Consider the following 18844-nt stretch of genomic DNA (forward strand, 5'->3'; position numbering starts at 1 on the left):
CATACAGCACACAGTTAACACACACTACCAAAGTGTTTTTACTAGCGGGTAAAATAACGTACAAAAAACTTTTCAGCTGATGGGATAAAGTGGTCACGGGTACTGATGTAGCAATGCAGGAGGGGACATGGATGGCTCAAAAGAAGTCAACATCATCCGGGGCATCCAGGTCCCGATACTCCACTATGGCCCTTGGGTCTCCTCGAACCATCCTGTGAGATAAAGGAAATGTGAACAGATGTCCCTATAGTCAGAGACGGGGAAAGGCAGCCTGGGCATCGTTCGTGCTCACCTGTTCCGAGGTTTCCCAGGATAACCGCCTTGGCCTCGAAAAGCATCATAGTTCCCACGGCCGGCACCATATGGAGCATGGGGGTATGGAGGCCCTCCTGTTGGGACTGCAGGGCGGACAGCACCAGCTATGACAAAGACCCAGGGTGAACTAAAAACTGACCTCAACCTCAGCCTAAGCTTTGTAGCCGCCTACAGACACCAAACCCCTGCACTGCCTTTCCACACTCACCTCCATAGCCCAAGATGGGAGGCCGGGGCTGACCATATGGCATCAAGCCCTGTGGCGTCTGATGTGGGTAGGGAAGTCCTGGGGTCAGGCCTGGGGGGAGTACAACACGGACAGGAACATGAATTACTGCGGGGGAGGAAAGGGACTGACAAGAATTCTAGGAATAGGGCCTGAAGGTTAGTGGAGCACACTTCTCAAAGTAGAAGAAAGAAGTCAAAGGTATGGCAGCCACCACAGATCGTATCTTACTCTGGGCAGGGCCAGGTGGCTGAGCTGGCTTGATCTCAGGCAAAGCTGGGCGCTTGGCGTCTGTGAGAAAGTTATTGAAGAACGCCACCTCCTTCTTCACCTCCTCGATCTTCTCGGCATGCTTATTGAAGATATGCTTGCGCACAAACTCCGGGCCCTGGGAGGAGCGGATGAGGACGGACAGCATGCTGCAGTCTCTTCCCCACCGAACCCCGCTGGAAGGTAACAGCTTCCTCCAGGCTTTTAGGGGTTTTGCTACCCAAGCCCTCCTCCCAATCTACCCTCACAATTCTTTTCACATCTCAGACCTTGAATTTCTTGCCACTGAGAGGACATAGCCACTTATCCTTGCCCAGTTCCTGCGTGTTGGAGGTGACAAACTTCTCCACTTCCTGCTCTGGGTCTTTTCGACCCATCTTCTGGGCCTCTTCCTCAGAAAGGGATTCACGCACACTCAACAGTGGAGTCAGTTTCTCCTCAAATGTCTTCTGCCACTCCAGCACTGTGTGGGTGACAAAGGCAAGCTGAGAGGGAGACTGGAGCAAGGGGGAAGAGGAGGGACAGTAGACAGAGGTTGGCCATGAAAGACAACATGAGGGACCTGCAACGTACCTTCTCCGTGACTAATTCGGTTGGGAGGCATGGGCCCCCGAACGTGGATTATGCCACAGCGGTTGGGCATCTCGTCTTCATTAGGGTACTCACAGGTGTTATAATAATCCAGAGAATGCACAATACGCAAATAGAGAAGAAGTTTATCCAAGACCTGGGGGGCGGGGAGGGTGGACACACAAGGTCACTATTCAGCCCCGATACAGAAAGCCGCATGCCGCACTCCCCTGGACGCATGCTCCAGATGGTCGGAACTGGCACCTTGATCAGCTTCTCATCTCTCTCCACGTTGATCTCGGCTGGGTTGCCCTCCTTGGGAGGCTCCTCAGGAGGGGGTCCCCCACTGCTCCCCAGAAGCTCCTCCTCCTCCGCACTCACTTCCTCAATCAGGTAGTCAGTGATGTTCTTCAGGATGGGGTTTTGCGAGGGGAGGCTCTAGCGAGGAGGACATGGACAGTAAGGCAGAGAAATCAGCGCAGAAACTGGGCCATGAAGACAGGATCAGCATCACGGACAAACCCTGTCTCCTAATCTCATTCGTCCATCCTAACCCACAAATGACTATGCTGTTGGAAGCTAGAGGAGGTAGCATCCAGACAAAGGGGCAAACAAAGGAGGTTATGGATAGGACCCAGGGATCAGGAAAACAAGCAGATGAGGTCAGGGGTAGCACAAGGAACCATTGGGTACACTAGAAACCATCCCCTGGGAGTCACTGACTGTGGGCACAGGAGGCGTCCCAGGCTCAGAGGCCCAGAGCTGGGTCCTGTCATCCAGTGTGTGGATTAGCTTGGCTGCCAACTTGATGTCATTGCGCACTATCTGCTTGTGCTGTGTAATGCCATTTATGTTGCGGACACGACGGGTCAGGTCTCTGTTCACACCGGGACTCAGTTCACACTCCCGGAGCTATAGAGACATAATTAACAAGGAGGCCATGACTGCCCCAGAACTGCACCCTGAGAGTTGGCCCTACAGAGACCCTTGAACCCAAGCTCTCCCCAAAGGGGACTGAACCATGGTCACAGTCCCAGAACTTCTCAGACAGAAGTGAAGCCTGCAGGTGAAGCCTCACGGCTGAGTGGACACGGGAGAAATGGACAAGCAGAGCCCAACCATGCTTCCTATAGCCCCGCTCCCAACACTCACCCGAATGTTCTGCAGGTTCCAACAGATCTCCTTAATGTTAACACTGCGGTCAAAAGTCACCCAGCCACGGCGAAAAAACCTACATAACAAAGTTTATCAGCACTGTCCCAGAACGGAGCCAGTGTGGCCTCCTTACCCCATCCCAAGGTGTGCAGCTTCTTACCTCCTCTCTGGCTGGGGCTCTGACAGTGCCACTCGCATAAAGCCTGGGTATCGTTTACAAAGCTGCAAGAGTCAAAAGAATCAAGGGAAAAGAAAAGCCACATAGGAACTCAACTCACTCCTTCCCCTCATCTCCACTGCTTAAAACCCTAAACAAGTGCCCTTTATCTCCCAGGAAGAAAAGGCCAGCACCCAACAAAGACAATGCACACTGAGCCAGGCCTCAAAGGGTGGGGATCCACAGGGACCAGGCCTCCTGATGCCAAAGGCAGTCTGCCACCTGAAGGATCTGGGATTCACACCAACCCTGCCCCTAAGACCGATGTCCCCACTCACAGAAATGATCTCTGCCCTTGAAATGTTGGGTGCGATGTTGCGCATGAAGAGAGAGCAAGTCTTATGCAAGGGCCGGGGCTTACACTCCAACCCTGCAGCATCCTTAGGCTTCTCCTTCTCCTCCTCTTTGGGCTTCTCCTTTTCTTTAAGTGCTTCTTCTAAGCAAGAAGTAACCAGTACAACTTTATTATACATAAATATAATGTGTAAGCAGCATTTAAAACTAGCCATCACCCCAGAACCGCCCCCCACACACACACAGACACAGTGTGAAAATTATCCTTATATTGTTCAAATGCTGATTTCTCTGCCCAGCATCTGGTTGCAATTCAGACATGGCACTGTAATGCTTACTTAACCAAGGCATCTCCCGCCTGAATGTCTGTGCAAACATTTTCCCCATTTACTCTATAAAAGCTCATCAGCCAATGGTTGAAGAGAGGAAAGAGCAGGGCTAGAATAGGGCTGGACTTCCAATCCCAGCCAAGGAGACAGAGAGGAGGAGGACCAAGAGGAAGAGGTCTGAGGAGAGACACATGGGACCACATCTGGAACAGAGAGCCAAATCAGTACAAAAATCCAAGTGTCTTGGGGATTTTGCCTTTTGCCTGGGAAGTAAGCTGATTGGCTTAGAGGAATAGAGTAGGTTAGTTACTGTTCAGCAGTTATGCTGTAAAGTTTATCAAAAAGTCTTATAGTCTTCTCATTTATTTGGGAGCTAGCCAAGCTACACAATGAAGAGCTGTTGATAAAAACGCACTTACACATACACTCACACACCCTCACCCAACACAGGAAAGCAAAGGAGCAGAAGCGAGAAAGTGACAAGTACCGGCCTCCTCCTTCTCCTCCTCGGCCTGGCCACCCTCAGACTCGGACTCAGACTCGGACACACTGCCCTCATCGAAGCTGTCATCGCCACTCTGCTTCCTGTTCCGCTTCTTGCTCTGTGGAAGCAACAGGAGGAGGCCATCAAGACCCCTCAGGAGCCGCCCCGACATCTTGGTCTCATGCAAAACACACCTTACCTTTTTGGCTTCCTTCTCAGCCTCTTCTTTCTTCTCCTCCTTGTCCCCATCACCCTCAGATTTTTTAGTTTTGTCATCGTTGGAACTGTCATTCTCAGCCTATGAGATAGTTCTGACAATGTCAGTCTTTCTTGCTGGCTGCATTAGTCACCCCCCTCCAACCCCCCACACCCCCAGTGCAGCTTCCAGCTCCCTCAGCCTCTGCCCCTCGACCTGTTTTCCATCTTCTTTCTTCTCATCCTTATCATTGGCTTTGCGCTCTCCTTCTCCCAGGGCTGGTCCAGCACGGGCCTCCTCTTTCTTGCTGGCCTCCCCAGTCTTGCCTGCCTGTTCCTCCTCCTCCTCCTGCTCCAAAATTCGGAGATCGTTCTCTGTGCCACCTTCCATCTTAATGACAGCTACCAATGACAACAGCAGGTCACAACCCAAAGGCTCTGATTTCTATTCTGTAACCTCCCAGCCAAGACCTCCCTACCCTTTAAGCCCATACCTGCATCTAGCATCTTGACAATGGCATCAGCTTTGTCTATGTCCAAGAGAAGGTTATCAAACCAGCCACTCTCCATGAGGGACAGGAACACCTTCAGCCGGTTCTGCAGGGCCCCCCGGGCCTCCTGCCGACGCTTTCCCACCTCATCAGGGTGGTACTTAGATCGGAACCTGGACAAGAAAGCAAGCAGGATGGGAGAGACAAAACAGTTACGAGCAGTCAAGACCAGAATGTGGGGAGGGGCCCAAGAAAGGCAGGGCATAGCCTCTCACACCCACAGAAGGTCTTAAAATCAAGAAAGGGGTGCACTAAAACCACCCAACACCCCAAAAGGAACCAGAGGTCGTACTCTGGAAAGATCTGGGGAGAACCAGGAATTGAGAGCTCTGGGTTAGGAGGACCATGGCTCTGGGGAAGGCCAGGGTTATGAGGCAGCTCTACTGCTGTGAGCCTCTGGGAAGCACTAGGCTGAGAAGGTGCCCTTTCCCATAGCTTCAGAAAAGCTGAGGGAGCAGGAGCCCCAGAGAACCTCCCTCTCCTGGCCAAGCCCAGATGAGGTTCCCACCAACTCCCTCCACCCCAGGTGGAGCCAGAAGGAAACCTCAAGTGTACCAGATAGAAAAGGCCAAAAGGCAGGACACCTTTCTCCCCTCGAAGGAAGAAAAGGCAGAGGGGCAGGAAAGAGCAAAGAAAGAGGCCAAGTGCCTGCACAGCCTCAGGTAGGCCATGGGATAGAAGAGGGCTGGAGGGTTAGGATCTGGGCAGAGCATGAAAAAGAAAACATTTTAATAGGCCTCTGAGGGCAGGGGAGAAAAACAAAGGCAGAAGAAATTAGGGGTAGGAGAAAAGGAGAAATGGGGAAAATGTGAGGGCCCCGAAATCTAAAACAAAGACAGACAGGTTGAGAAAACAGAAACAAGAAGTGTGTAGCAGAGAGCAAGAACATGGAGAGAGAAAGAATGGAAGGTGCACGAGCGATCCCAAGACACACAGGGCAGTCAGAGGGCACATGAGACAGGACAGAGCAGGCTGGGCAGAGAGGAAAGCCGCAGGCGTCGCCTCCAGGGTCTTTACCTTGGCTGCTTGGTCAAACAGAGCTCAAGATTTAACTAGTGGCGCCCAGGGCCCATGCTGGCTGGCGGGCTGCCCGCTGGCTCCTGGCTGGGGTGACCGGCCTAGATGCCCCGCCCCCGCGGGCCTCCGCGGTGGGGGCCCTGACTGACTAGCTGCCTGAGCAATACATTCAGCTAGACCACTGCATTGTGCACAGCGGTGCCCTGCCTGTCTGCCTGGCCGGCCCCGCCGCTCAGCCCGGGGGCTCATGTATGGGCTGGGTATGGTGGGGGTGGAGGTGGGTTTGCTCCGAGCTCCGTCGATGAGCGGGTGTAGTTCCCAGTTCTGGCTCTTTTCAAGGAGGAGGAGCAGAAAGAGGATGAGGAGGAGGAGCAGGAGGGGGGAAAAGATGGTTGATTAAAATTAAAACATCCACATAAGGAAAAAAAAAATTCAAATTCTTTTTTTCTGTCAAACGACCCTGAGATCTTGGCTGTTCTTGTCTGGCTTCACTCGTTGCCTTTGGGAGACCACGGCCACACTGGGTCCTGTTGACTGGGGATGACAATGACCCACACCAACAAGAGGATCGCAGTCTGTGTGCTGTACCAAGAGGCTAAGTGGCTCTGGTCAGCTGCCTGGAGGTGTCCCAGTGAGGAAGGCAGAGAAGGAGGTGGGTGTGATCCCACCAGCCAACAGTGTTTCCCTCCCCTTCCCCACTCCCAGGAAGTGCCACGGTGGGGAGAACCAGAGGACAGGGCTGCAGCTCCTCCAGCCAAACCAGAGAAATGGGCCAGGGCCAAGGGGGCAGGCAAGCAGGGGCACTCACCACTCCTCGTCTTTGTGAGCCAGGAAAAAGTCCTGCATCTGCTGCCTTCGGAAGTCCAGCTTGTAGTCATTGTAGCGTTTAACTGCCTCTGTCTCATCCACAGAGTCATCCAGAGACAGGAGGAACTCTTTGAAGGACTTCATTATGGGCGGTGGCACCCCCAAGTCAATCTCTGCGATGCTGCCCAGCCTGGGGGGGCATCCAATCACAAAGGCTTGCTTGTGAGCAAGACGGAGAGCCCAGGTAGTCGGTCTCCGCTTCCTGTGCCTACACGCCCACCACTCCAAGCACGCAGGCACCCTAGAACCTAGCCTGTCCCAAGATCCAACCATAGTCCCCCACAGCCCCAGACATTCCCCCAAACTCGGCAACCACCTTCTCCCCAGAACCCCACACCTTACCTGGCCTGGATGGGCAGGACATGGTGCTGCATGATGTGGACGTCTGGGTGGCCCCAGGGCTGAGGGGGGCCGTAAGTTGGTCCCCCACCCCCCCCAGCATAGGGCATGTCATAGCCACTGTGGTATGGGTCAGAGCTGTGCTCATCCCTGAGGGTAGGGGACACAAAAGTCAGACACAGAAGGAACTAAAGCTACCTCTCCACAACATGGACAAGGGCACGAGGAGGGGCACACGGAGGATATGGTCTCTCACCCAAGGGATAAAAGGGACAAAGGAACGCTGGGTGTGTGGGATACTGAGGCAAGGAAGCAGCCAGCTTTCAGCAGGAGCAGGGCTGAGGCCTGAGGGACCTGAGGGTAAAAAAAGAAAGTGATGCCACCTCACCAGTCTCTCCGCATGCGCTTCTGGGGGGGGCTTAGTTCGTGTCGAGGGGGAGAGAAGCGCTCCCTTCGGTTCCTGTCGTAGTCTCGATATTCACCCCGACTGCGGCGCTCCCGGCCACGGTCCCACTCTCTGGAAGTGAGAACAAGTTGTAATAGCTGAGATGGAGCTGAGATGGAGCCGTCCATCAGCTGCAATGCCTGCCTAGGAAACCCAGGCGGCCTTGGTTTCACCCTCCAGCGCTGCACTCAAGAAAACAAACAACAGGAAACAGTAGCCTGACAGCAGCCATGGTTCACACGCAAGCTGGCCTCCAGCTCCCTCCATAACCAAAGCTCATCACTTTGAATTTCTCTTCTCCCAGTTCCACCTCCCAGGTGCTGAGATCACAGGGACACATCACTACACCTACCTTAAGCCAGTATTTAGCATCTACGAATGTTAAAGCTACACATTAATATAAATTACTCTGAGGATACACAGACTGAATCTAGTACTTCTTGAATTCACTCGACCACTGAATTATGCTAGCCCCCAGCCCTGCTTCCCTTTCAGAAAACTTGAGATGGTGTCCCTGAACTACGCAGGCTGCCCCCGAACTCACTGTACACTAGGCAGTACACAGTGTCCTGAAATTGCACAAGCTGCCCCTTCAGGCAGATCTTGAGCCTGAGATCCTCCTACTTCAGCTTCAAGAAAAGAAGAAAAGATTATCAGCCTCTGTCACCATGCCAAGTATATGTTTTTAGGAAAAATAAGTATTTTCTTTAAACAAACAAACAAACAAACAAACCCCACCCTGCTCTGGAGGTGCGCTGCTCTCTTCTAGGTCTGGCTTGATAAGGGGAAGACCAGGACCACTCCTCACACCGATAGATTATCACAAAGGAAACACTCAATGGCCTCTTCAGATAATCTGGGCTTTTCTTTCTGGTTTCTGCATAAAGCGAACATAATCTTGCTGTGCTGACAGAGCGCTCACCCTCTTGAGCAGCTGGGTTAAGTATCTGGTGTGTGTGTGTGAGGGCAGGGGGATTGTTTATTTATAGGTAGACAGGGTCTCTCTACATAGTTCTCTAGAGCTTGCTGTATAGACCAGGCTGGCCTCAAAACTCAGGAGACCCTCCAGCTCCTGTAATTAAAGGTAATTATTAATCCATTCAGCCCCTTTTTGGTTTTTGAGGCAGGCTCTCATTTGTATCCAAGGAGGGCCTGCAACTCCCTACTTAGACCAAGATTGTCTCCAACTTATAAATGTCCCTGCATTTGCCTCCGGAGTGCTGATTAGAGGTGTGAGCCCTGCTCCTGGAAAGAGCTGGTTTAAGAGTAAGTTGAAGCAGGCAGAGTGTAAATCTAGCACTTAAAAATGGAGGCAGCTACAGTGTGTATGAGATACACTAGGCTACATAAGACCCTGTGTCAAAACTAACTCTGAAGTGTGTTGGACTGACTCATCAAACCACACCAGCAGGCTACAGCTGTGGCTCAAACACTCGCCTAGAATTGTCGATGCCCTTCAATTCTGCTACATTAAAATCACTGCTAGCAGATCTTAAACAGCTCCTGACACTTTTCACTGTACAGTATCAAGCCATGGTGCATCATAGACTCTCATCTCAAAGTCTAAACATCAGGACTACTCATACTAATATATACAAGTTTCTAAAATGAGTTTCTACCAGCATGCTCCACTAGCAACAAATACTGACAGCTTTCCTCTTAGTAACACTTCTCTTAACTTCTTTTCCTACACACATCTGCCAAGCACTAAGTGTGAAGCCCCGGTGTTGACAATGCTCCAATAAAAACCCAGCACCTGTGAAAACCACTCCAGGCTCCCCCATCAATCACCCAGCTGCTCTTGCAGTGACTACCCAATGCTTAGCACAATGCTCTTTTATGCATTCTTCTCATCCATAAAACCAAACCAGAAACAAAACACAGTGCTCTATCTGGGACACTAAGTGGTGCTCTTCCTTCAACCGTGCATCCTTTTCATGACTTCTGTCCTAAGGTACTAGCGGCTTTAACCAGCACTCCTGCAGCTCCACTAAGAAAAACAGCAATGTCTCTCTACAGTCTGAGAACCACTACATCAACCAAGAGCACGTGCTCCTGTCTCAACTGTGTTGTGCTTACTGACCGCAAGCTGTTCACAGCACCTGTGTCTAGGGAATTCCCTAGAAATCCAGCTAAGTGTCTCTTTCCTGTGGCTCTCCAAAGCACTACATAGATGGCCATCTTCTGCTCCTCAGAACTTAAGTTCCTTTGCAATGATCATGCCTACTTGTGACATGTAACCAAAGCCACTTTGACCTCTGAAAGACTTCATCTAGCTTCAGACTCAGAAAAGCAAATTTGATTTTCTTTTTTCTTAAAGAAGCACTAAGGTGAGCTGGGCATGGTGGCTCACCCTTCTATTTCCAGCCCTGAAGAGGCTTAAGGCAGGAGTGTTATGTTCCAGGTCAGCTTATTCTACGTGAGGCCCTTTCTCAAAACCTAAAGGGCAAGGGGGCTAAGAGAGATGGCTCTCAGAGTTCAAAGAAGCAAGGCTCGGCTCCTAGGAGCCACACAGCAGCTCACATCCTTCTGTCAGTTCCAGCTCTAAGGATACAACACTGTTCTGGCTTCCTACAGCTATCAGGCACAGCATGAATGTGGTGCACAGAAATCACGTAGGCAAAACACTTATACATTAAAAAAACAAAAACCACAGTGCCGCACACCTTTAACCCCAGCACTCGGGAGGCAGAGGCAGAGGCAGAGGCAGGTAGATCTCTTGAGTTCGAGGCCAGTCTGGTCTACAGAGTGAGTTCCAGGACAGTCAAGGCTGTACAGAGAAACTCTGTCTCAAAAAACATACCAAAAGCTAAATAATTAATTTTTGATAACGTGCTGGAGAACTGACTCAGTGGTTAAGGGTTCTTGCTAATCCTACAAGGGACCCATGTGCGGCTCCTCTTAGCACACGTGGCAAGCCACTCACAGATGCTTGTTCCTCTAGCTGTAGGCCCCATAAATCACACTCATTTGCATATACCATCCACACACTCTCACAATCACACCCACACTAGGCTTCCTCTTTTCCAGGCTTTCCCTTCATTTCATACTTGTTTCGTGAAAGGGAGTCTCACCATGTAGCCCTGGCTGGTCTCAACCTCTTAAATTCTATCTCAAAGTCATTTCAAATCCCTCTAAAGAAACTGAGAGATGACTCAGCAGTTAAGAGCACTGGCTGCTTATCCAGGTCATGAGTTCAAATCCCAGCAACAACTACAGGGACCAGATGCCCTATTCTGTCATGCAGATGTACATGCAAATTGAGCACTCAAACAAATAAATCTTTAAAAATAAAGAAATCTGTTTTCAAGTTGAGCTATGGCGCTTAACTCACTAAACTGGCTTTGTTTTTGTTGTTTTTACTTCACCTCTGGATTTAAAAAGGAAGAGAGGTAGAGAGCTGGCTCAGTAGTTAAATGCACTCCTTTTAACCACTCTTGGTTGGCTCCTCTTGCGGAGGACTAGGCTTTGAGTCCCAGCACCCACAAAGCAATTCACAACCATCTTTCCTGCCCATTTCCCAGAGGATCTAAAGCCTTCTGTTGGCCTCCTCGGGCACCAGGAACGAATGAGGTGCATAGACATAATGTAAGCAAACCCCCATGAACGTTTTATTATATAAAAGAAGAAATGCACTTGCACATTTCTTATCTCAATTACCTGTTTTAAAAATCCTTTCAAAAAACTCTTAAACAGGATGTGGTAGAATACTTCCTTAATTCAGAAGTTTAATGTCATCTTGAGCTACCTAAAGAGTTTCGGGCCAATCTCACTTTGGTCAGTTTGTGCTTTCTTAATATTTGGATTTGAGATTGTGTCTCCCTATGTAGCCTGCACGGAAGATGCAGTCCAACCAGCTGTGCGGAGCTCCTGTCCAGCACTAATACTGACCGTCACTTTGGTTAAAAGCTCAAAATCTGAGCCAACGGTGAATAGACTGAAACTACAGAAATGGCTCAACGGTAAACTGCATCCTAATAAGATTTTGTAAGGTAAAGACAAAAAAGGAAACGAAAAGAAAAATTGTGGCGCGGAAGGGTTGTACGGGGCGGGGTATGGACGTTAATACTGTCTCACCGGTCATTCCAATCGTCCCCTCGCCGTCTTTCATCCCTTTCCCGGGAACGGTCATAATCGCTGCGCTCTCTTCGAAATTTGTCCCTGCGTCTTCGGTCGTATTCATCATCACTGTCACCCATGGTGCTGTCAGAGGAGGCCTGGGGCCCGGCGGCGGGTAGACACGGTGATGATGAACAAGGACCAGAGGAGGGACAATCCCCCGGGGACAGCACGCCCGCCTCCCTCCCGCCGAGGCCGGCCTGCCATCCCGGGCAGGGCGATCGCTCCGACAGTTTCACTGTCCCCACGGATTCCCCCTCGTCCACCCCCGAAGCCCCCGGGCACGGTCCTCTCCTCGCAATCCCGCCGCCCGGGCCTTTCCTTCCCCTCCCCCACCTGGCAGCGGTCGGGGCCGTTGGAAGCGCGCGCCGGCGGGCTTGTTTTCCGGGCGGACCGGAACGAGCGACAATGGACCACAAAGAGGGTTGGAAGGAGACGCTGGGATTCTCAGCCCGGAGACGAAGGGGAAGAGAAGAGCGGGACCGCGGGGGGGGGGGGGGGGCAAGGAGGCGCGCGCGCGTCCTACGTCACTCCCGGAGCTCGGCCTCCAACTACAAAACAAGACCCCCGGACCAAACTAAAACTCCGAGATTAAAAGAATGACGGGAAGAGGGTGGAGACGCGGAAGTCTCGCGTGGTTTTGCGACAAAATCGCCCCAGCTTCTCGGAGCTACGGAAGTTGAGCTGGGCCAAGCCAGGCCTTCTGAACGTGCTCGTGCCTACTTGAAAAGGAGGGCACTGGAGAAGTTAAGTGTCACTCCCGTAAGGTATCCTGGGTAGGAGCTAGTTTGCATCCAAAGGTTGCTTTGCAATAGCCCTGGGCTGGGGCACCTCTTGACCTCCTCAAGGGCGGATTTGCTATCGAGGGGTTTGGGGACGATGGATGTCTAGGGAATAATTCATAGAAGCAACCATTTTAGAGGCATCTCCTCCCACCATTTTCTCCTGCAAAAAAATACAGTATGTGCTACTTATAAAATGCGTTCTTCCTGCTTGTCTTGGACAGAGGAGCCTAATACTCATGCAAAAGTGTAAACCTCGATCTTAATGCCCAGTTCTTTAATGGGAGTCTTTACATTGCAGTCTGGAAACAACCACCAGGATCCACTAGTTTCCAGTTGAAATCCCTAAGATAACAGTAAGCCCTTTTCCATGAATAGAATACTAAGCTAAACAAGGGAGCATGCCACTGTCTTGCTCCCAGAAAAGAATGAAAAATCCCAGCATCTAATAAGGTGTATTTACAAGGGGGCATTTTAAAAACTTAGCAGACAGTTACGTTGGCACAGGCGTAACCCGAGTTACTCAGTAAGTCAAAGCAGAATCAAATTCAGGGGTTGCAAAATGAGTTCAAAGCCAGCCTTGACAATTTTCTAAAACCCTTTCTCAAAAACATTTTCCAAAGAGGCCGGTCCAGTGTGTAAGAGCACTTCCTGGTCTTGCAGAAAATCAGAGTTGGAGTCCCAGCTCCCATGTGGCTGGCTGCTCACAGACTGTTAACTCCAGTGCCTAGGGAACTGACACCTCTTCTGGTCTGCAAGGGCACTGCACTCAGATGCACACACACCCACACACTGATACACAGATACATATACTCATCATTTTGTTCCAAAACAAGGTTTCTGTGTACCCCATGGCTGGCCTGGAACTCCCCTTGTAGACTAGGTTGGCCTCAGACTGAGAGATCTTCCTGTCTCTGCCTCCTGAGTACTGGGATTTAAGTCTTGCAACCAGCTCATACACACGTAATTCAAGAAGATGGGAGCATGGTGGCGCTCACCTCTAATCCCAGCACTCTGGTGGCAGAGGCAGGCAGATCTCTGAGTTGGAGGCCAACCTAGTCTACAAAGGGAGTTCCAGGCCAGCCAGGCAGGGCTACACAGAGAAAGAAGGCCCCGTCTCAAGAAAGAAGTAGAGGAGGAAGAGGAGGGAAGCAATGAGAGTCGTACAGCTCAATGATAGAATGCTTGCCTACCGTATGACAGGACCTGGGTTTAGGAAGAAATAAGCTAAGAAAGGAGAGAGGGAGACTGAAGGTGCTGTTCAGCAGGTGGGCATGTGCTTAGCATATATGAGTCTCTGGCCCATCCCCAGCACCCTCCATCCCCCACAAGAAAAGTAGCCATGTGCAGTGTCACATTCCTGCAGCCCCAGCACTGCAGAAATGAGGGCAGAGGGATCCCGGGTTCGAGAACAGCCTCAGCTATCTAGCAATGTTTCAAACCAAGGGTAGCCTGGGATACTTTACAGTTTGTCCTTTAGAGAACTACCTCTGTTTGACATTTGGCCTATGTCACGGCACTGTGGCTAAATGCACCGAGCAGGTCAGCATCGTAAGTAAACATAGGATCCGAGATGATGCCTCCCTCTGGAGAATGGCATGGAAAATTGAAATCGATGAGCACACCAGGTATATTTGTTCCTTCTGGAGCAAGACCAAGATGAAGAAAACAGGCCACTGGCATCTGGCACTGTGGTGGCTGGTGCAGCCCAGATCTGCGACACCACTTCTGCTGTTGTATCTGGCATCAGAAGTCTGAAGGACTTGAAAGACCAGCAGAAATCCAATCATCTGAGACATCCCTAGCCTACAGTAAACAGGTTAATTTATGTAACAACAACAATAGTACAGGATGAGAGTTAATAAAAGATATGCAGGATCTCATTATGTAGCCCCTCACTGTCCTGGAACTTAGTATGTAAACTAGGCTGGGCTCAAACTCACACTCTGCCTCCGCCTCCTGAGTGCTGGAGTTCAAGCTTTCACCAGCCTCATCCTGTGAGACTCCAATAAAGAACAGACTTGGAAGTGCTTTTAAATGCTCCAGGGATTATTATTTCATGAAGAGAGGAAGAAAAGACAGCATTTGATGGCAAACACTAAGGGTAGATGTTGGGGGAAGTGACGGACGGACGGACGGGGGCTGAGATCCCAGCAGGTACTTCTCAGAGCAGTCAACAATCAGTGGTGACAGTGGCTGAGAGCTCTTGGATACGCCAGGCGCTGCAAGCCTTGCACAAGATGTGCCCATCCAGCGGGTAGCAGCCTTGACACTCTCCCTCAGAGGACAGCAGCAGCCCACACTCCTGTGAGAAAGAACAAAACCTTCATTAGCCTGGGACTTTCCCACAGTGCTTTTCCCCCAGCTTCCCGGGCTCTGCAAAGCTCTCGCTCCTGCCCAGGGACCCCCCCTCACCTCACACTTGTAACAGCCGATGTGGAAACTTCGATCCAGAGCAACAATTCTCACCGTCTCCTCCTGACCTGGTTCCGGCATGATGGCCCCACCACACACTGAGCATCGTGGGGCAAATTTCCTGCAGTGGAGGGGAACCAAAGAGGCTATCAGGTCCCTCCCTCCCACACCATCAGGAGACTCAAAATGAAGCCCAATGAAGGTGGAAGGGGCAGGGGTGGGGATGAGAAGGATATAAGAGATGTGTCTGGGTCTTGGGGAAGAAAGTGGTGTCAAAGAAAGAGAGCACCAGAAGGTGGAAACAGAAGAGGCAGACCCTGGGACATGAAGAAATAGGTCAGTGAAGACATGCTGAATCCAGGCAAGACCTGTGGAAATCTTCAATGCAGTGGATCTGGCTGGTGGCGTCCACTGTGAACGGGATGCCATCAAGACCACGGTGGCATACCACACAGGTGAAGCAACCAGGGTGGTACGCCTTCCCCATAGCCCTCAGGATTCGGTCCAGGATGGGTTCAGAGCATGTGGAACATTTCTCCAGGGTGGCCTAACGAAAAAAGAGGAAGGAAGGTCAGTGGAGGGAAGCCACTCCAGCCAGGAAGGAGTACTCTCTGCCCAGCCATCTGGTGTGTGTAGTTCCCTGCATGGGATTCAGTGGAAGGTGGACTTAGCATTTCTGAGGTCTAAGAGCAGCACTGAAGCCTCTAGACAAGGGATTTGGTCTCCACACACTTCATCTTTCAGTGAGATGAATCAGTAATGCCTCTGAGGAATGCTGTCAGATTTTCACAAATAACCTCAACTCTAAAATGCCTTCCAGCTGGCACAGTGGCACATATCCGGTTTCCTAGCTCTTGGGAGGCTGAAGCAGGAGAACCATAACTTTAGGATCAGCCTGGGCTACACAGTAAGACTCCGTCTGGAAGGAAGGAAGGAAGGAAGGAAGGAAGGAAGGAAGGAAGGAAGGAAGGAAGGAAGGAAGGAAGGAAGGCAGGCAGGCAGGCAGGCAGGCAGGCAGGCAGGCAGGCAGGCACCCACCCGCTTGAAAGGAGGAGCTGTCTTTCCCTCCTTCATCTAGTCTCCACAGTTAACTCATTCCTTAGCCTGGGGCCATAGCTCAGTTGGTAAAGTGTTTGTCCAGCATGCACGAAGCCCTGGGTTCCATTCCTAGCACCACAAAGAACAGGTCTGGTGGCCCACACCCAGAATCCCCGTATCTCATGGATAGAAGGAGGAAATTCAAGGTCTTCCTTAGCTACACATAAGAGTCTCAGGCCAGCCTGGGACATGAGACGTATTATCTCAAAACAGCAAACAAGTAATCAAAGAAACAAAACCCAAGATGTTCCTTTGGGTGATGGACCAATTGATCTTGGGAAACCTGCGCCTTGGGCTGCCTTCAGACTTGCTCTGCAGCTCAGGCTCTCCTCCAGATAGGCCCAACTCACCACATTTAGCTTCTTCCTTCTTATACCTCACCCGACTTCCAGTCCCACCCGACTGAGTATCTGGCCCTCTCTTAGACAGGAACCTGCCTGTCTGACTTGATGCTTCATTTAGCATCCCTCTGTCACAGCCCAGCCGCTCACCACATAGCAGCTCTCACAATATGCCCGCCTCTCCACAGCATAGAAGTGCTGGCCCCGGAGCTGGGCCCGACAGGTAGAACACACAAAGCAACCAATATGGAAGACACGGTCCAGGGCCACAACCCCAGCTCCATCGCCCACCACATCTTCGCCACAGCCACCACACCGACCTGAGGACAGAGAGGAACGAGATCAGCCTCCACAGACCCACAACAGCAGATCCTCTGTCTCCTCCCTGTCTCCACCCTATCCAGCAGTCAGCTCACCAAAGTACTCCCCACTGGGAGGGTGGCTCATGTCATGCACCAGTTTCTTGGTCAGTCTCTCCAGTTCCTCTTCAGGAGGTTGGCCTAAGGGGCCCTAGAGTGAGAATTGGGGCTTTGAGGCGCTGCCTATAGTCTCAGACACCATAAATAACTCATACAGTCAGGAACCCCAAAATCTCAGAGGACATCTCTCAGAAGCTGATAGGGGGAAAGGAAGCCCCTTCCCTTTGGACATCTTGATCCTTGACCTCTGAGTACCTTAAAACTGGGATTGACTTATGCACTTATTTATATTTGAGACAGTGTCTCATATAGCCTAGGCTGGCCTGGAACCCATTATGTGCGTCAAATATGACCTTAATTTACTGATTCTCCTGCCTCTACCTCCCCCGCACTTGGTTTATACAGTGCTGGGTCTAGAACCTTGGGATTCCTGCATACTAAGCAAGCACTCTACCAACATCTCCTAAAAACAGTATCTTAAGTACTCCTCGGCCTCCACGCCACCTAATCAATGCCCAGTTACTTCCGGTGACCACAAACCACAGTGCCCAGCCCCAGCTTACCTGAGGCTCATGCCCACCTCCTCTCCCTCCTCCTGCAGGGATATGTACTCCAGAAGGTCCCTCCGGAACCCCCGGTCCTGGCTCTCGGTGGCTCCTATAGCCAGCCCCCCAGACTTCACCACGACCTGTCAGAGGAAAGTGGGGGCCTGGAAGAGGCCCAGAGGCCTGAGAGGCCCCTCGCCTGGGCAGTCCACAGCCTCTCACAGGTTGAGCCACCTTCACTTGTACAGGGAAAGCAGGGCCAGCTGGCGTGCTCGCGGTAGCATAGGAGGCTGGGGTAGGTCCACCATAGTGGGATGCTGGGAGCATCGGGGTTGGAACAGCACCTCCACTGGGCTTCAGGGAGCCTCCGCGGTAAGCATGGGGTGGGGGAGCCTCAAAAGCCTGGGAAGACAAGCAATGCAGAAACAGTAAAGCCAGACCCAAGATCCATGCGTGCCAGGTGGGAACCCCAGGGTAGCAATGACTTCTGACAAGTTCCCATGGCCTAGGCCTGCCAAGGAGGAAGTGCGTGATTCCTTGAACCAGGTGTTTATTAGTTGCAAAGAGGGTAGGTGGGCAGTGAAGAGGGTGGACTGAGGCTGAGAAGCTAGGGCAGGGAACTGGCTGAGGATGGGGAAGCAGAGACAGAACACAGGAAGTCACCTGTCTGTCTGGCCGCCTAGGTGCATGACTGCGACCCCCGTCCAGATCAGCCAACATGCTGGTGAGCGAATCTATCTCAGCATCCAGACTGCCAGGGCGGATGATCCCCCTGTCTGGAGGGAGCCCCTGAGACAGAGGGAAAGGAGGAAGAACAAATGCTGATGACACCCCCGACCTAGACTTCTTTCACCTTGACCCTGAGAGACCCTACCCTCATCTCCACTTCTCACCTGCAGGCGCTGGGGTGTTCCATGGGATCCCACCCAAGTAGGCCCCCGATCTTCCGGTACCCCCGGAGGCTGATAACAGTGTTCAGGCGGGAGGGGGCAAAAGTTGACCCTGGGGTGAGGCTGGAGTGCTAAAGGGAGAGACAGGAGGTGGGACTGGAGAAGGGTACCTCGGTAGAGCTGCCCTTCTAAGGGTGGCTCTCCTTCTTCACATTCCCGGGAGTCTGGGAATCAACCAAGAGTCAGGGAAAGTTGCACAAGAGCTGGGGCCTCTGGTTTGGGAAAGGGACAGCAGGAAGCAGGCAGGCAAGGGAGAAAAGGTGAAGGAAGGTGGCCAGCGGCTCTTCTGCTACTCCGGCGTGTGTGAGAGAGGAACACTTACTTGCTCCGTGGGCCGTTGGCGGGCCCAGGGCGCCTCTGGGCAGCGATCTCCCCTGAGGGAGTCTGGAGGGTTCTGGCTGCTTCGGGGGAAGCCAGGTGGGCCCGGACATGGTCTGGAATAGGGTTACTCCACTCCAGACAGAGGTCAGGGTCCCCACAAGCTCAGAGCCTGGAGCTCGGAGCCTTGGGCCCTTTCCCTCCCTTACTGTCCCACGCCCCGTTTGGGACTCCCGCAAAGAAACTTTTTCTGGCTTTTTTTCCTCCCTTCCTCCCCAATTTTGGAGACGACCACGCCCCCTGACGTCACCACATTCCAGGGGAGGGTCACGTGGCCCCAAGCCTTATTCTACAATCCTTCCCCTCTCTGGCCCCCTCCTGTTAAGAGAAGACCGCCCTCCTCCGGAGCCAAGCTGCAGGGTGGGCTGCAGGCCGCTCTGAGAGGCTCTGGCCCAGCAATTCTCTCGGATCCCTGCCCCAGTCTTGCACGTGGCAGCCTCTCGGCCCAGGCTCTGAACGCATCTGTCTCCACCCCCTCACGGTTCTCTCCCTTCCCACCCGGCTGCCTCTCACCTACCCACCA

At 52.0% G+C, this 18844-nt stretch overlaps 2 protein-coding genes, 1 non-coding gene and 1 pseudogene across 14 annotated transcripts; 1 reads left to right on the forward strand and 3 right to left on the reverse strand.

Moving 5' to 3' along the window:
• Window positions 1-9: 9 nt before the first annotated feature.
• Window positions 10-12022, reverse strand: Srrt (serrate RNA effector molecule homolog (Arabidopsis)). 11 transcript variants are annotated; one of them, XM_030254930.1, is made up of 21 exons: window positions 11730-12022; window positions 11352-11491; window positions 7218-7346; window positions 6833-6979; window positions 6432-6620; window positions 5624-5953; window positions 4550-4719; window positions 4273-4457; window positions 4060-4158; window positions 3864-3978; window positions 3032-3189; window positions 2697-2758; window positions 2534-2612; window positions 2105-2293; window positions 1646-1819; window positions 1385-1538; window positions 1081-1274; window positions 773-929; window positions 524-613; window positions 293-398; window positions 15-212 (listed from the first exon to the last, which is right to left on the reverse strand). In XM_030254930.1, the coding sequence occupies exons 7-21, from the start codon at window positions 4623-4625 to the stop codon at window positions 137-139; spliced, it is 1914 nt and encodes a 637-aa protein (XP_030110790.1). In that variant the 5' UTR covers window positions 4626-4719; window positions 5624-5953; window positions 6432-6620; window positions 6833-6979; window positions 7218-7346; window positions 11352-11491; window positions 11730-12022; the 3' UTR covers window positions 15-136. The 11 variants fall into 11 exon arrangements, with proteins under 11 accessions (NP_001103380.1, NP_001346531.1, NP_001103379.1 ...); XM_030254929.1 differs by having other exon boundaries at window positions 293-419; window positions 524-625; XM_030254928.1 differs by having other exon boundaries at window positions 293-419; window positions 524-625; window positions 5624-6240; window positions 11730-12020.
• On the reverse strand, window positions 930-994 carry Mir7036 (microRNA 7036). The gene has a single exon (NR_106003.1). It is a non-coding gene; the product is annotated as a microRNA 7036 (primary transcript).
• Window positions 12023-13213: 1191 nt separating the features above from the next.
• Window positions 13214-14155, forward strand: Gm43013 (annotated as a pseudogene).
• A 48-nt stretch (window positions 14156-14203) lies between these two features.
• Trip6 (thyroid hormone receptor interactor 6) lies at window positions 14204-18786 on the reverse strand. Of its 2 annotated transcripts, none has more exons than XR_003955619.1 (9): window positions 18266-18786; window positions 17887-18014; window positions 17657-17782; window positions 17012-17395; window positions 16446-16539; window positions 16180-16349; window positions 14907-15137; window positions 14591-14711; window positions 14204-14480 (listed from the first exon to the last, which is right to left on the reverse strand). XR_003955619.1 is itself a non-coding variant. In NM_011639.3 (9 exons), the coding sequence occupies exons 1-9, from the start codon at window positions 18372-18374 to the stop codon at window positions 14349-14351; spliced, it is 1443 nt and encodes a 480-aa protein (NP_035769.1). In that variant the 5' UTR covers window positions 18375-18547; the 3' UTR covers window positions 14205-14348. The 2 variants fall into 2 exon arrangements, 1 of the variants encoding a protein (NP_035769.1); NM_011639.3 differs by having other exon boundaries at window positions 14205-14480; window positions 14959-15137; window positions 18266-18547.
• Window positions 18787-18844: the final 58 nt, after the last annotated feature.

This window comes from Mus musculus, chromosome 5 (genome assembly GCF_000001635.26).
Source record: "Mus musculus strain C57BL/6J chromosome 5, GRCm38.p6 C57BL/6J".
NCBI classification, from domain to species: Eukaryota; Metazoa; Chordata; class Mammalia; order Rodentia; family Muridae; genus Mus; species Mus musculus.

Coding starts and splice junctions, on each gene's coding strand:
- Srrt (NM_031405.2), bottom strand. CDS start 11,473: ATGGGTGACAGTGATGATGAATACGACCGAAGACGCAGGGACAAATTT. Junction 1,539..1,645: donor GAGATGAGAAGCTGATCAAG/GTGCCAGTTCCG, acceptor CCCGCCCCCCAG/GTCTTGGATAAACTTCTTCT. Junction 626..772: donor GCCACCTGGCCCTGCCCAGA/GTAAGATACGAT, acceptor CTGTCCGTGTTG/TACTCCCCCCAGGCCTGACC.
- Trip6 (NM_011639.3), bottom strand. CDS start 18,374: ATGTCCGGGCCCACCTGGCTTCCCCCGAAGCAGCCAGAACCCTCCAGA. Junction 16,350..16,445: donor TCCCAGTGGGGAGTACTTTG/GTGAGCTGACTG, acceptor CTCTGTCCTCAG/GTCGGTGTGGTGGCTGTGGC. Junction 14,481..14,590: donor TCGGCTGTTACAAGTGTGAG/GTGAGGGGGGGT, acceptor TCTTTCTCACAG/GAGTGTGGGCTGCTGCTGTC.